This window comes from Canis lupus, chromosome 25 (assembly GCF_011100685.1).
Source record: "Canis lupus familiaris isolate Mischka breed German Shepherd chromosome 25, alternate assembly UU_Cfam_GSD_1.0, whole genome shotgun sequence".
Classification (NCBI taxonomy): Eukaryota; Metazoa; Chordata; class Mammalia; order Carnivora; family Canidae; genus Canis; species Canis lupus.
In genome coordinates this window covers 44,535,843-44,551,962 of record NC_049246.1, presented here as the reverse complement: position 1 = coordinate 44,551,962, position 16,120 = coordinate 44,535,843, and the positions used below count along the sequence as shown (strand labels likewise).

Sequence of the window (16,120 nt, the reverse complement as noted above, 5' to 3'; positions counted from 1 at the left end):
GCAATAGAGTTTTAAACTCAGAAAATGATGGAATATATCCTTACTTGAATACTGTCTACACTTAGAACCTAACAGACATTTGTGCAAAAATGCAGAAGTGTGGTACAATGAAGAAAATGCAACTTGTGCACAGCTATAGCTAAGGGCCCTCCTGGCAGAGGGGCAAGAAGTGAGGCTTAAGAGTTGGGTTGACAGGCACCTGGGTGGCTCAGGTAGTTAAGTGTCTGACTCTTGATTTCACCTTAGGTCATGATCTCAGGGTCATAAGCAAGACTATGAAGTCCCAAAATCTACTCATATATTCTAACACTAGAAAAACGGAGCTCTGGGCAGCCTGGGTGGCTCAGCAGTTTAACACCACCTTCAGCCTGGGGCATGATCCTGGAGACCTGGGATCGAGTCCCACATCAGGCTCCCTGCATGGAGCTTGCTTCTCCCTCTGCCTGTGTCTCTACTTCTCTGTCTCTCTGTTTCTCATGAATAAATAAATAAAATCTTTAAAAAAAAAAAAAAAAAAACAGAGCTCAGAGCTAAATCATCATGTATGCCAAGATCCCATGCAGTTGAACACATTACCAAACACGTATGAAACTCATATGTACCTGTCAATATGGTACAAGAAACTTGCATATTCTATCCTACATCTTCACATACTACAACTGAAAGTGCAAATTTCTATCATCTCTGAAAGGCAATTTCTCAAAATTCGATTTAAATGTCTATACCCTTTGACACACTTCTCTTATAACACGTGAAAAATCACAAAAACAGAAAGATCTTTAACTGCAGTACTGTTTGTAAAATCAAAATTGGGATCTACCTAAGTATCAACTTAAAAATCATTGAGGCACCTGGCTGGCTCAGTCCATAAGAGCATGCTACTCTTGATCTTGGGGTCATGAGTTCAAGCCCCACATTGGGCATAGACCTGACTACCCCCCCCCAAAAAAAATAAAGAATGGCCATCTACATGTGGAATTCAGTGCAATTGTTTAAAAAAATGAGGCAATTCTATTTATTAGGTTGAACCATATGAACTCACTAATCAATCCTGATCCACAAAAACTGCAAATTCCGTATCGTCAACCAAATGCATAAGGATATAAAAGCATAGCTGTAATAAGGAGTACAGAAAGGCCAGATTGCCTGAAACTGAATTGTGGTTCCTTTGCCCCACTTCTCTGTGCCAATTTTCCTCATCTAGATAAAGTGGATAGAAACAATATTTACGTCTACTTCATGGGTTGCTGCCAGCACTTAACACATGACATGACAAGTGCTTACAACAGTGTCTGACACATTAAAAGCTAAAGGAGTATTTGGTATCTCCTCAATAGATGTTTAGGTGAAAACAGTGAAGTGCAGAACTATGTGCACAACATATGCCATTTATGTTCATGCTTGTTTATAGGAATAAATATATAAGTAGTTGTAGACTTATTAACTATCCCTGGGAGGAAACACAAGAAAATGGAAACAGTGGCTATTCCTGAGGAACAGTTAGTTAGAATAACAATAGGTGACTTACACAACTGCTTTTCACTATATGTGCTTTTTGAATTTTTTTTAATAAAATGTATTATCTATCCAAAATGCATAAAGTAATTTGATGTCAAATAAATAAAATACAACAATCTAAAATAGGTAGCAGCTATGTAGAGTCATGCTTCTCAAAATACCTACAAGGGAAATCCCAAACCAAAACAATTCACGAGATGTTTAAGCAACAAATTTGCTTTAAGAAAACTTTTTCCAAAAAAAGGAAAAAAGAAAAAAGAAAACTTTTTTCCAGGGCACCTAGATGGCTCAATCAGAAAAATGTGCAACTCTTGATCTTGGGGTTGTGAGTTTGAGCCTCACGTTGGGTGTAGAGATTACTTAAACTTTAAAAAAAAAAAAAAAACACCTTTTTCCTAGTCTATTTTATACATACATGCAAGCACACGCATATATAGAAAGAGGACAAAATTAACTTGCATTTTATTTTTTAAAAGATTTTATTTATTTGAGGTCGGAGGAGAGTACAGAGGGAGAGTGAAAAGGAGAAGCAGACTCCACTGAGCAGAGAGCCCAATGTGGGACTCGATCCCAGGACCCTGAGATCACAACCCGAGCAGAAAGCAGATGCTTAACAAATTGAGACACCCAAGCGTCCCTTAACTTGCATTTTAAAGATTAAGTATCTACTTCAGATAACTTTGGGAGGGATCCCTCGGTGACTTGGTGGTTTGGTGCCTGCCTTCCACCCAGGGCATGATCCTGGAGTCCTGGGATAGAGTCCCACATCGGGCTCCTTGCGTGGAGCCTGTTTCTCTCTCTGCCTGTGCCTCTGCTTCTCTTTCTCTCTGTGCCTCTCATGAGTAAATAAATAAAATCTTAAAAAAAAAAAAAAAAGATAACTTTGGGAAATTTAATATTTAAATTTAATATATGCAGCAAGAAGCTATTATTTTGGTTTTTTAAAGATTTTATTTATCCATGAGAGACACAAAGACAGAGGTAGAGACATAGGTAGAGAGAGAAGCAGGCTCCACGCAAAGAGCCCAATGCAGGACTCGATTCTGGGACCCCAGGATCACGCCCTGGGCCGAAGGCAGGAGCTCAACCGCTGAGCCACCCAGGCATCCCAGGAAGCTATTTTGGGTTATTAGAAGTATTCATCTCCCCTGCAAGGGTCATGGGGTGAAAAAAATATGTAAAATTCTAGTCTTCAAATATCTAAACAATCCCTAAAGGGGGTGTCTGGTCATCCAAAGGACAACATCAAAATGCTAATGAATCTTTTGCCAGCTTTAAGCACTGTCCTACTCTAGCATTAAAAAAAAAAAAAAAAATATATATATATATATATACACACACACACACACACATATGAGAGAAAGGGAGTATAAGATGCATGCATGCAAGTGGGAAGAGAAGAGGGAGAAAATTTCAAGCAGACCCCACTGGGCATGGAGCCAAACATGGGGCTCAATCTTACCACCAATGAGATCATGACCTGATCCGAAATCATGAGTCTGAGGCTTAACTGACTGAACCACCCAGGCACTCCTATTCCAGCATATTTTATAAACAAAGGATACCAAATAGTATCAGGATATCCTTTGAACTTTAAAGGAGTTCAAAGATAGATCCTGATGATCTTCTGTGACCACCGTAATTATAATACCTATCCAGACCTTATTAGCACCTTAAAATAAGTTTTTCCACTATAAAAGCAGAATGAAGATTTATTACTTTATCATTCCAGGGCTACTTTCATTGTATAGGTATAGTGCAAACTTAACTTGACTCTTTTTCAAATTGTTAACCAAGTTCCCAGCAGCACTTTGTTGAATAATCTTTGATTTTTCAAAAAACGTATTTGAAACTTACTAACTTCTTAAAGTGTTACACGATATTTCTGGATGATCAAATTATTCATTCTGTTGATTAAAAGTATATTATGTTTTGGTAACTAGAAGCAAGTCTTCCTCCCTACTTATTAAAAAGCATTTCTGGCTCATTTAAACTCTAAGAAATATAGAAAATAATTAAAAGAAAAATAAAAAGATGGGCACCTGGCTGGCTCAGTGGGTTAAGCACAGGGACTCTTGATTTCAGGGTCATGATTTCAAGCCCCACACTGAATGCAAAGATTAGGTTAAACAAAAACAAAAACAAAAAAATGAAAAGCTCAAAAAACACTGTGGCCCCTGGCAGGCTATCTATGCAAACCGGGCCTCCATGAAAAAATACTTTAGGAGCTTCCTGGGTCACTCAGTCAGTTAAGTATCTGACTTTGGTTCAGGTCATGATCTTAGGGTCCTGGGATCAAGCCCCATGTCAGGCTCCCTGCTCAGTGGGGAATCTGCTTGTCCCTCTGCGCCTCCCTCAACTCGTACTTTTTTTCTCTCATGTGAATAAAAATCTTTAAAAAAAAAAAGAAATTATTACAAATATGTATAAGTACCTGAAAAATTCCAAGATACTCACAAATGATTAAAATTGGTATACTAAAGCATTAAATACAATTTTAAAATTTAGAAAACAGGGTCAGATTAGGGCTAGCTCACATAAATAGTATAAACTAGAAAAAGACTACTCTTCAAAGAAAAATCAACAAAGACAAAAACAAAAACTTAAATATAAACATTTGAAAAACTTTACACTGGGAAAGAAATGCAAACTAAAACAATAAAAATATTTTGCCAAGTTTGTAGAGTTTTTTCAAAACAAATACTCAATATTGGAAGTTCAGAACAATGCTTAATGTACACCATCACTTGTATAAAAGGCAGAAGACATATTTAATATTTCCTCAGAAAAATACACAATGAACTACTAACATTTGCTGTCTTTAGGAAAGGGGCACTTGTGGCTGAAGGAAGGGATGGGAAAGCGATTTCCTATTGCATACTGTTCTGTACATTTTTATTTTCAAACCACATAATTTATTCCTTATTCAAAAAATAAATCTGGAAAAATAAAAATAAAAATGCTGAACATGGCAAAAGTAATAGTAAAATGCTATAGTTATGGATCAGTGAAACAGAAGAGATATCCTCATACAAAGCTTCTTGAAAGCAATTTAGTGTATGGAAAAATCTGGTTTATTTCTGTACTTCTACTCCACTGACCTATATGTCTATCCTTACACAGTAGTTTTTTCAGTTTTGTTTGCTTGTTTTTTTATATACTGCAGTTTTGCTCACTGTAGCTTTGTGGAAAAATCTGCAATCAAGTATGAGTCTTCCAATTTTTTTTTTTAAGATTTTATTTATTTATTCACAAGAGATACACACAGAGAGAGAGGCACAGTCACAGGCAGAGGGAGAAGCAGGCCCCATGCAGGGAGCCCAACATGGGACTCGATTCCGGGTCTCCAGGATCACACCCCGGGCTGAAGGCGGCGCTAAACCGCTGAGCCACCCCGGCTGCCCCTTCCAATTTTGTTCTTTTTCATAATCATTTTGACTATTGGGGTCCTTTGTAATTCCATATGAATTTTAGGACCAGCTTGTCAATTTCTACCCCAAAAGCCACTGGGGTTTCAATGGGAACTGCAGAAACAATAAACTGATTAGCCATATTAAGTCTTCCAAGGCTTAATGAATACTGACTGATGCCTTCTCAGTTAGGTCTTCTTTAATTTCTTTCAAAAGTATTTTAGAGTTTTTATGTAAAAAGTCTTACATCTCCTTAGTTAAATTCATTACTACGTATTTTACTGTTTATAATGCTATTGTGTAAATGAAACTCTTTTCATAATTCCTTTTGCAGATTGTTATTGTTAGCATATAGAAATAACTTATTTTGAGGTGTTGATCCTGTACCCTACAACTGTGAATTCATCTACTAGTGCTAATAGTTTTTTGTATGTGGGATTGTGTGTTTAGGATTTTCTATTTATAGCATCATGTCACCTAAAAATAGACAGTTTAACTTCTCCTATTTGGATGCCTCTTATTTCTTTTTCTCATCTAACTGCTCTGGCTAGAACTTCTAGCACAATGTTGGATATCAGTAGTAAAGGCAAGTAAGCTGGTCTTGTTCCCAATCTTAGGGGAAAAGCTTTCAGTCTTTCACAACTGAGAATGATGTTAGCTATGGGTTTTTCATAAATGCCCTTAATCATATTGATGAAGGTCCCTTCTATTTCTTGTTCACTGAGAACAAGAGTGAGTTCAACAAGAGTGAGTTCAACAAGAGTTGAGAGTTTTATCAAGAAAGGTGATGAATTTGAGTGGCTCAGCGGTTGTGTCTGCCTTCAGCTTAGGTTGTGATCCTGGGGTCCTGGGATCGAATCCTACATCAGGCTCCCTGAATGGAGCCTGCTTCTCCCTCTGTCTATGTCTCTGCCTCTCTGTGTTACTCATGACTAAATAAAAACTTAAAAAAAAAAAAAAAAAAAGAAAGAAAGAAAAAAAGGAAAGGTGATGAATTTTGTCAAAAACTTTTTCTGTGTCAATTTAGAAAATCAAGTGGTTTTTTCTTCATTTTATTAATGTTAGTTGCACCACCCTTGCACTCCAGGGATAAGTACCACTTGGTCAGGTTGTATAATCCTTTTAATATGCTGTTGGATTCAGTCTGTATTGGTATATTTTCACAACTAAAGATATACAAGGGAAAGAGACTACAATAAAACATACTAAATGTTAAAAGAATCTCTACATGGTGAGATTTTTCTCCTATATACCTTTCTGTATTTCCTACAGTAAATATGAGTAACTTTTTTTTTATAAATATAATATAAATATTCATTTGAGAGAGAGCAAGCGTTGAGTGGGAGGGGCAGAGGGAGAGGGAGAGAGAACAGAGCACAGAGCCTAACGCAGGGCTTGAACCCAGGACCCTGAGACCATGATCTAAAGCAAAATCAAGAGTCAACTGCTTAACCAACTATACCACCCAGGTACCCCTGAGTACCTTTTATTAAAAAAAATAAGATTAAAAAAACAGATTTTATTGATGTTAAAGAAAATATAAAGAAATTGTAAAATCAACAAGAAAGACAACCCAGTAAAACAATGGACAAAGAACACAACCAAATCAGAAACCATAATGGCCACAGGGATATGAAATGGTACTCAAGCTGATAGTGACTAGTGAAATACAAAAAAAAAAAAAGGAAAAAAAAGCCACACACAACTATCACAGCCACTGTTTTGGCCAAACTGTAAAAATCAAGAGCTAGAGGGTTGCATAAAAAAAATGAGACCTCACATATGCGGCTGGTAACAGTGCAAAATGGCTTAAATTACTATAGAAACTAATGTAGCATTACTCACATTACATCACCCACATCTGTGTGTTTAAAGAGACACCAAAAAGGGTATGTGGGTGGCTCAGTCAGTTAAGTGTCTGCCTTCAGTCCACGTCACAATCCCAGGGTCCTGGGATGGAGTACCAAGCCAGGCTCCCTGCTCAGCAAGGAGTCTGCTTCTCTCTCTCCTCCCCACTTGGTACTCTCTGCCACTATCTTTGTCTGTCTCTCTCAAGTAACTAAATAAAATTCTTAAACACACACACACACAGAACTAGGGTGCCTGGGTGGCTCAATCTGTTGAGCCTCTGATGATGGTTTCAGCTCAGGTTATGATCTCGGGGTCCTGGGATCAAGCCCCACACTGGGGTCAGCATGGGGTCTTCTCAAGATTCTCCCTCTAGCCCCCTTCCAGTCACTCGTGCTCTCTCTTAAAATAAATAAAACCTTTAAAAAAAAACACACACACACACACACAAAGAACCAAATCTAACCATTTCAATTTTAAAACGCAGGTTCTAAGAATAATTACTGCAGCATAATTTGCAATAGCAAAATTTCAAAACAACCTAAATCTCTAACCAGAGGAGACTGGAAAAACTCTGGATTTTCTCACACATGGAATACTAAACAGAAGGGATGAATTAACTAAAGCTATGTGTATCAACACAGATAAATCTAAAATTCATTATTGAAAGAAAAAAATCAAACTACAGAATAAAAACTACTGTATGCCATCTTCAATATAAAATTCATAACCTGGGCAACCAGGATGGCTCAGTGGTTTAGCGCCGCCTTCAGCCCAGGGCGTGATCCTGGAGACCCGGGATCAAGTCCCATGTCAGGCTCCCTGCATGGAGCCTGCTTCTCCCTCTGCCTGTGTCTCTGCCTCTCTCTCTCTCTCTCTCTCTCTTTGTGTCTCGTGAATAAATAGAATCTTTTAAAAAATAAAAAATAAAAAAATAATAAAATTCATAACCCTTTAAAAGCACCTGGCTGGCTCCGTCGGTGGAGTGAGTGACTCTTGATTTCGGGGTTAGAGATTCAAGCTCCATGTTGGATGCAGAGATTACTTAAAAATAAAATTATGGGGATCCCTGGGTGGCTCAGTGGTTTAGCGTCTGCCTTTGGCCCAGGGCGCGATCCTGGAGTCCCGGGATCAAGTCCCACGTCAGGCTCCCAGCATGGAGCCTGCTTCTCCCTCTGCCTGTGTCTCTTCTCTCTCTACATCTATCATGAATAAATAAATATAATTAAATAAATAAATAAATAAATAAATAAATAAATAAATAAATAAATAAATAAATCATTAGAGACACCTGGCTGGCTGAGCCAGTAGAGCATGTGATCTCAGGATTGTAGGTTCAAGTCCCACAGCAGGTGTAGAGATTAAAAAAAATAAAATCTTTGGGGCACCTGGGGTGCCTCAGTCAGTTAAGCATCTGCCTTCGGCTTAGGTCATGATCCTGGAGTTCTAGGATGGAGCCCTGCATCGGTCTCCTTGCTCACTGGACAGTCTGCTTCTCTCTCTGTACCTCATCCTGCTCATGCGCGTGCATGTTCTCTCTCTCTCTCTCATTCTCTCTCAAGTGAATAAATAAAAATCTTTAGAAATAAATAAGTAAAAACAGTAAAATCTTTAAAAAATAACAATATGGGCGCCTAAGTAGCTTAGGCATCTGCCTTTAGCTCAGGTCATGATCCCACGGTCCTCAGATCAAGTCCCACATTGGGCTTCTTGCTCCCTCTCTCTGCCTCTTGTCCTACTTGTGCACTCTGTCAAATAAATAAAAATACTAAAAACTTTTTTAAAAATGTATAACCCTGTAAAATGAAATTTTTATGGCATATGGATATACAAACATGTAATGAAAATATTAAAACATGAATGAGAAAAATTATCCAATTCAAAGTAATATCTGGGAAAGAAGGAAGGGTGGAATACAGCCACAATATGAGAAATCTCATTTTTAAAACAAACAAAAAAAACCCCACAAATACATAATAATTTTAAGATTTCTCTATCTCAATCATAAACATAATGGTATTTGTGATAATATTCTCTATACTTATCTATTTGAAAGACTTCATAGTAAAAATATTTTTAAGAAAAATTAAACCAAAATACTGCCATATGTCAAATCTTTTTGAAAAGGGAACTAGGGATCCCTGGGTGGCTCAGTGGTTTAGTGCCTGCCTTCGGCCCAGGGCATAATCTTGGAGTCCTAGGATCAAGTCCTGCATCGGGCTCCCTGCATGGAGCCTGCTTCTCCCTCTGACTGTGTCTTTGCCTCTCTCTCTCTCTCAGATAAATAAAATCATAAAAATAAAAAAAAAAAAAGAAAAGGAAACTGGCCCCAATTTTGAAAAGGAAATTTTCAGCCATCACTGGCGACAGTATCCTTTCTTTCTTGTGTACTTTTTATAGCAATAAACAAACAACTTTTGACAATGAAAATATCCACTGATGATACTAAATGATACTGGGTTTCATGAATAAAGACAAAACTAACCTAGTTCAAAAGAAGTTATAAACAAAACAAAAACTGTTTATGACACTGGCAATGAAAATCACCAACGATTAATATCACACCTTTCTTAGAACTTAGCATAGTTGTAACAGAGAGCTTCTAATAAGCATCTCTTTCTTAATAGAGTGATTTCCTCCTGCAAACTATGGCAAGAGTGTAAAGGAAACATCCAGGGTTATTGCAAAAAGTAATGATGAAATGTTCTGGAATAAGACAGTTGTGATGGTTATACAACTCATGGTTATACAACCCACCAAACTGTATAGTTTAAAAGAGTGAACAGTATGACATACAAATTTTGTCCCAAGAAAGCTGTATTTTTGTTTTTTTAAAGATTTTATTTATGTATTTGAGAGAGAGAGAGAGCGCGCGCACAAGAGCAGGGAGTGAGGGAGGGGTAAAAGGAGAGGGAGAGGAAGACTCTCCACTGAGCAGGGAGCCCGACACAGGCTGGATCCCAGATCCCTGAGATCATGACCTGCGCTGAAGGCAGATGCTTAACTGACTGAGCCACCCAGGTGCCCCTCAAGAAATCTGTTTAAAAAAAAAAAAAGAAAAGAAAAGAAAAGAAATTAGGATTCTTCATTTAATGTGGCATTCCAGGGTTCCTGGGTGGCTCAGTCAGTTAAGTGTCTGCCTTCAGTTCAGGTCATGATCGCAGGGTCGTGGGATCAAGCCCTCCCCAGGTTCCCTGCTCAGCTGTGAGTCTGCTTTTCCCTCTGCTCCTCATCCAACTCATACTCTTGTTCTGTCTCTAATAAATAAAATAAATAAATAAACATAAAGTGGCATTCCATGGATGCCTGGGTGGCTCAGTTGGTTGAGCGTCTGACTCTTGGTTTTAGCTCAAGCCACGATCTCACAGTAGTGGGATCAAGCCCCATGCCAGGCTCCACACTCAGCATGCACTCTGCTTGGGATTAACTTCTTCTCCCTCTGCCCTCTCCCCACCCTTGTGCAAGCACACACTCTCTTTAAAATAAATAAATAAATCTCTAAAAGATAAATGAATTAATAAAATGGCCTTCCAGCATTCCAATAAAGTTCTTATTTTTCCGTTTTACAACAATTACCATAAGTTCCTTAAAATCAGAAACTCTTATTTATGTTTGGAAACAACACACCATAAATAAAGACAACACAAAATCTACTTTCCAGCCCCAAAATCTAACTTTCTCACATCATAAACAAAAATTGGTGACAGAGAACCCATTATTAAGCACATTTTGGGCTGAAGATCTATATATTCCTTCAGTGGTAGAATGCATTCAAGAGAATCCAGGTTGCTAATTACTTCTGAAAAACTACATTTTTCTGAAGAGAAGCCCCTATCTCCCCCAAAAAGTAGCTCTCTCTCTCTACTCAAATAAATCATAAGATTCCCATCCTCAAGGATCTAGAAACATTTCCTCACCTCTATAAAACACTCAAAAAGCCTCAGAACTAAAACAGAATCTCATCAACTAAGACAGGCATCCACACTTTCGCAAAAACAGAAAGAAGGAAGCAGACCTGTGGGGATGGATGGCCTTAGGGCCTAACTAGTAACTTCCTATTTTCATGACTCAATGGAAAGCAATAAGGTTTTGACCTAAGGCTCAAAGCTAGTCACAAACCTGTTCTTCTTCTGTAAAGGGTACAAGAGCCAACGGAGGCAGGGGCTCCTCCTGTAGAATAGGCAGAAATTCTTTATCCAGAAGGTCTGAAGGTATCTGTATGACCAAACATATGACCATGAAATTAATGCTGTCCCTCTAATCACAAAAACTATAAAACAAGAAAAAATACTGTCTGGTTTATCTCTTGCTGTTTATTATAAATATGGAGTAAAGCTTTGTCAACCACAATTACCTTCAGCAGTACTTACATATTCTCAGAGGGTCAAGTATTAAAAACCCCAGTCACTTCCTCTTCCTCCCATCAGATCACCACATTCAGATTTGATATACAGCACTAACTCTGGTATTCCAGAGTGCACAGTGGAAGAGTAAAAATCCCCATATTTAATTCAAGGAACAAGGTACTAAAGAGAGTTTCACAAACAATTTGTTCTTAGCAATCATCATTAAAATTTGAGATCCCCAATCCATTAATAATAGTAAAAACAAAGTATATTTAAAAAATGGAAAATATTATCTCTCACTAGTCAGATAGTAAGTGTACTTTACACGCTGTTTTGGTTTCGATCATTTAGAAGTGACACAACTGTGATATATTTTAACATGTTCTCTCCACTAAAAATTGTTTATAGTTAACACAAAAAGGGGAAGAAGAGAAACAGCTCCTCTTCTCACTCCTAACTTCCAATTGAAGAGTAAGAGGTGCAAGGTGATGGCATTTCTCAGCCAGCAAACTGGGATAGAACTAGACATGAAGGAGACATTAGGAGGAAATTAGACAAAGTATTAAGTGCTGAAGATTTTCCTGTTTCCATGAAGCTTTCCACACCTGTAACAAAATCTTAGGTCTTCTCTAAGAAATACAGAGCTCCTTACACTTAGAAGATTCTCTGTCAACTACTACAGGTATCAAAGCCAAGAAAAAGAGAAAAATTATAGGTACCTCATCTATCAATACATCACCATACGTACTCTGAAATCTCATTCATAATTCTAAATTCTTTACTTTGTTTTTTTACCTTGTTATCTTTAAGGAAAAGTGCTAACATTTCTTCTCGACCATAACGATAGTCTGCTAACTTATACTTCGGCAAAGCTGGAGAAAGAGGAGGGGACGTGATACTCCCACCACTGGATAGAGCTCGGAGCCTAGAATAGGAGAAACATAAAATATAAAAATGAAGTGTCAACCCTGTGGCAATTCCTTACTTAAAAAATATGATGGCACGTTCCTGAGAAGTCTGGGAGTGAAGAGGCGACACTTTTTCGAAATCATAAAAGTAACATGATTAAAACGAAACTGAAGAATCACCTTATACATATTAGATTAATAAGAACTAATGAATCTGACGGTACCAATTAACAAATCTGGAATACCAATTGTTGTTAAGGATGTAAAACAATGGAAATTTTCAAGCAGTTTCTGTAGGATTGCAATGAAACAACCACTTCAAAGAATGATCTGCTAACATTTAATAAAACATTAATATTTGTTAAATAACAAAGTATTCTATATAAAAGAAAAAGCAAACATAGAAGCCTATAAAAAGATATACATGTAAACCTGCAAATAAATTTATAGTGTTTAAAAACACTATAAAGCATAGCAAAAGTATAAAAACAAACATGAATTGACAAATATAAAATTCAAGATAAGGTTCTATCTGCAAAGGGAAGGAGAGTATAAAGGGTGTTTTAAATGCAATGTTTTATTTTCTCATTCATGCTGTGTAGAAATGCTACAATTTCATAGTTTTATATACCTATAGTATTTCATGATTTTTACTGAAAGCAACTAAGAATCAGTGTACTGAATCTGAAAATGCAGTGAAGGGTGAAAGTGTAAGAAAAAAATTTGAGCCATATTTACTGCTAGGAAAAAATAAAAATATACTCTAAGAGGAATGGAACTTGGGAAAGGGAAATATTTGTAAGATGCTTTTATTTAAAAAAAAAAAAAAAAAAAAAGGTAGGGCAACTCAGCAAAAAATGGCAAAAATAAGATCCTACTGCAGCACTGTGTCAAAGAGCAGATAGCAAAACTATCAGCAATAACTCCTTATCTGAGGGCTGCCTGAAGTTCTATATAGTGAGTATCAAGAATAAAAGGCACTAAGATACTTTACTTCAGATTTAGCCTAAAGGAAAATTCAACAGAAGCATTAAAATACACTCTCCAGGCAGCCTGGGTGGCTCAGCGGTTTAGCGCTGCCTTCGGCCCAGGGCCTGATCCTGGAGGCCCCAGATCAAGTCACAGGTCAGGCTCCCTGTATGGAGCCTGCTTCTCCCTCTGCCTGTGTCTCTGCCCCTCTTCTCTCTCTCTCTCTCTCTGTCTCTCATGAATAAATAAAATCTTTAAAAAATAAATAAAATATATTCCCAAAATTGCTAAGCTTTATTCACATAACCAAAAAAGGGAATGATCTACACTATACACTTTTAAAAATATGAAATAAAAGAGCATTACTTGCATATTATCCAAAAATTATATACACATAAATATAAAAATATGTTTACATGTACAATATAATTCCAGAAAAGGCGGGAGGACATATTAGTAAAAGACTATAGGGTCTTTTTTCAATGTTTCTATCTTATCTTTCTACTCACTTTTTTTTTTTAACATTTATGGACAATTTTGAACATATATAAAAATACCAAGAATTACATAACAAACTCCCACATACTGTTCACCCAGCCCCCAAATCAATAACCCATGGCCAACCCTGCTCCTTCTACCACTCCATCTAACCCTACTCTGATACTATTTCGAAGGAAATCATATGCTTTCAAAGATTTTTTGAAGGAATTTTTAAGGAAACGTTTTTCATTTTTAAATATTTCAGAATGTTCTAAAAGATACGGATTTTTTTCTAGTCTGGATTTTGCTGATTCTTCTCTCTGTGCTATATAGTGTAACATGTTTCTCTGCTCTCTGCATTAATGACATTGGTGACTGGATATAAAGACCTGATCAGATTTGGAAAGACTTCCATGTTTTGCCATCAGGAAGCACAGACTGCCTCGTTGGTTTTTTGAGTCTAGCAGTCTCTGATAACCAAGGCTTAGGTCCCTAAATTTATTCATTAATAAATACAAGGTTACAAAGTGACTATATTCTATCATTCCTTATTTATTAGCTGGAGTATTTCTACAAGGAGAAGCTTCTCTCTTATACTTTTTGGTATTGTTACCAAATAGTATAGTTAATATAGGAAAAAAGAAAAAAGTCTTGATTCTTTTCAATTGGTTTTCAAAATAGGGACTTAATTTACTAGCATCTTCCAATGGTAACAAATTATTTTTAAAGTTAAACTATCCTTAACTAATTATTCTTAACAATTATTCTTAACAATATTCAAAATCTCCTTTTTTTTTTTTTTTTTTTTTTTTTTTTTTTAGGTAGGCTCCACACCTAACTCACAACCCTGAGATCAAGAGTCAAATGCTCCACTGACTGAGCAAGCAGGCCAGGTACCCTGCAAATTGTCTTACCTTTGACCAATGGGAGACTATTCAGATTGGCTCTCCTAAATCCTTCTGACACAACCCTAAGGGTCTTTAACAGCTTCTTTTTTACCTGATATATCAGTATGTTCCAGACATAACCTGTATTATTTCTTGCCTCAGATTTAGAATTAGCCGTTTCTCCAGGGAGCCCGATTCTCTCTAATGCATATTAAAAGTATAATCTGGGTGCTGGGAGTGCTTATTGCTAATAACTGATCTTTTGTTTTCTTTTCAGTTATTCCTGGACTTGGAAGTCATTTAGTCCAAGTCCTGTAAGACAGGTTGGGACAACCAAATAAAACATGCCCATGAAGAAGTGATCCAACCACTGTTGACTAACCTTCCAGGAAACTGCTTTCCATCAAATTCATGTAAAGTTGGGCTTTTTTCCTGAAGAAGTGGAATTAATATCCACTGAGAACTGAGGTTGTGAATTTTACACATGCAGTACCTCATTTTATTTCAGCTTCACGACAACCCCAATTAACAGACGAGGGTTACACAACTTGCCCACATTTACAGCCAGCAAAACAAAGACTCAAACCTAAGTTTTCATGACTAAAAAGAACAAAATCTCAAATTTTTATTTAAAATAGCCAACATTTAGTCTGCCAAACATTAATTTTAAAATATATATAGTTTTTTACTAAAAATATTTAGGGGTGCTTAGGTGGTTCAGCTGATTGTGTCCAACCCTTGATTTCGGCTGGGGTCATGATCTGAGAGTTGCAGGATGAAGCTCCACATTGGGTTGCATGCTCAGCGGGGAGTCAGCTTGAAGCACTCATTCTCACTCTCCTTTTGTCCCTCCCCCCCACTCACATGCTGTCTAAAATAAATCAAAAAATAAAATCTTTAGAAAAAAATTTTGTTAAAAGATCTTTCTTATACTAAACCAGTATGCTCGCCAATAGTTTCTACCACTAGAGGGCACAACTAGGTGCTTTTTGGAATGAAAATCACTTGGGTACCGGAAAATAGTCACACTGTCTCAAGACTTTTCCTTCTCATGGCTCAACATTACTAATTTCTTCATCTGTTCCTCATAAGGTTTCAAATCCACTCATGACCCTGGTTCCCTTCCAATGGACCCCCACGTCCTGCTGCCCAAGGATTGAATGTCCAATGTCAAGCACCAAATACTTCTTATAGGCACCAGATCTATTAAAAATAACGTAACCGGAGTGCATTCTCAAGAGATTCCTCCAGATATTGTGAAAAGAACAGACCAAGGAAAACTGAGAGTAATTCAAACTAAGATAGGCTGAATAAGGAGAACTGTGCTCTACTCAATAATCGACAAATCCTGTTTCAAGTCCCTCCCCACCTACAGATATCTGGAAAAGCTAAAAACATACTTGGGTAATATCCCTCCCTAAAAACCCACCAGTGATTTTTTTTTTTTCCCACCAATGATTTTTAACCTCTCCTGGATCTTGCTCCATACAACTCTCTCTTCTAGAAATTTAATCCCTCCTATTTGCTTTCCCCTTAGTCTCTAAATATATCTAATAGTGATATGTTTAAAACTCCTGTAATGCAGCATCCCCCCCTAGTTATGCATCATTGCTCATCTTTCCTCTTCATTTCAGAACCATCTCCACATCTGCACTTCCAGGTCACTTCAAAACCTAGTGCAAAAAAAAAAAAAAAAAGAAACAAACAAACAAAACCACACCAGCATAATCTGGCTTCTCCTCTACAACTCCACT

At 37.2% G+C, this 16,120-nt stretch overlaps 1 protein-coding gene across 10 annotated transcripts in view; it reads right to left on the bottom strand.

Annotated features, from left to right (window-relative positions):
• GIGYF2 (GRB10 interacting GYF protein 2) overlaps positions 1 to 16,120 on the bottom strand; it is a 135,456-nt gene that overhangs the window by 84,952 nt on the left and 34,384 nt on the right. For all 10 annotated transcript variants that reach the window (XM_038574200.1, XM_038574202.1, XM_038574204.1 and 7 more), the window contains exons 4-5: positions 11,918 to 12,047; positions 10,896 to 10,991 (exon numbers count right to left, since the gene is read on the bottom strand). In XM_038574200.1, coding sequence (XP_038430128.1) covers positions 10,896 to 10,991; positions 11,918 to 12,047 — 226 coding nt within the window. The remainder of the gene's footprint in view (positions 1 to 10,895; positions 10,992 to 11,917; positions 12,048 to 16,120) is intronic.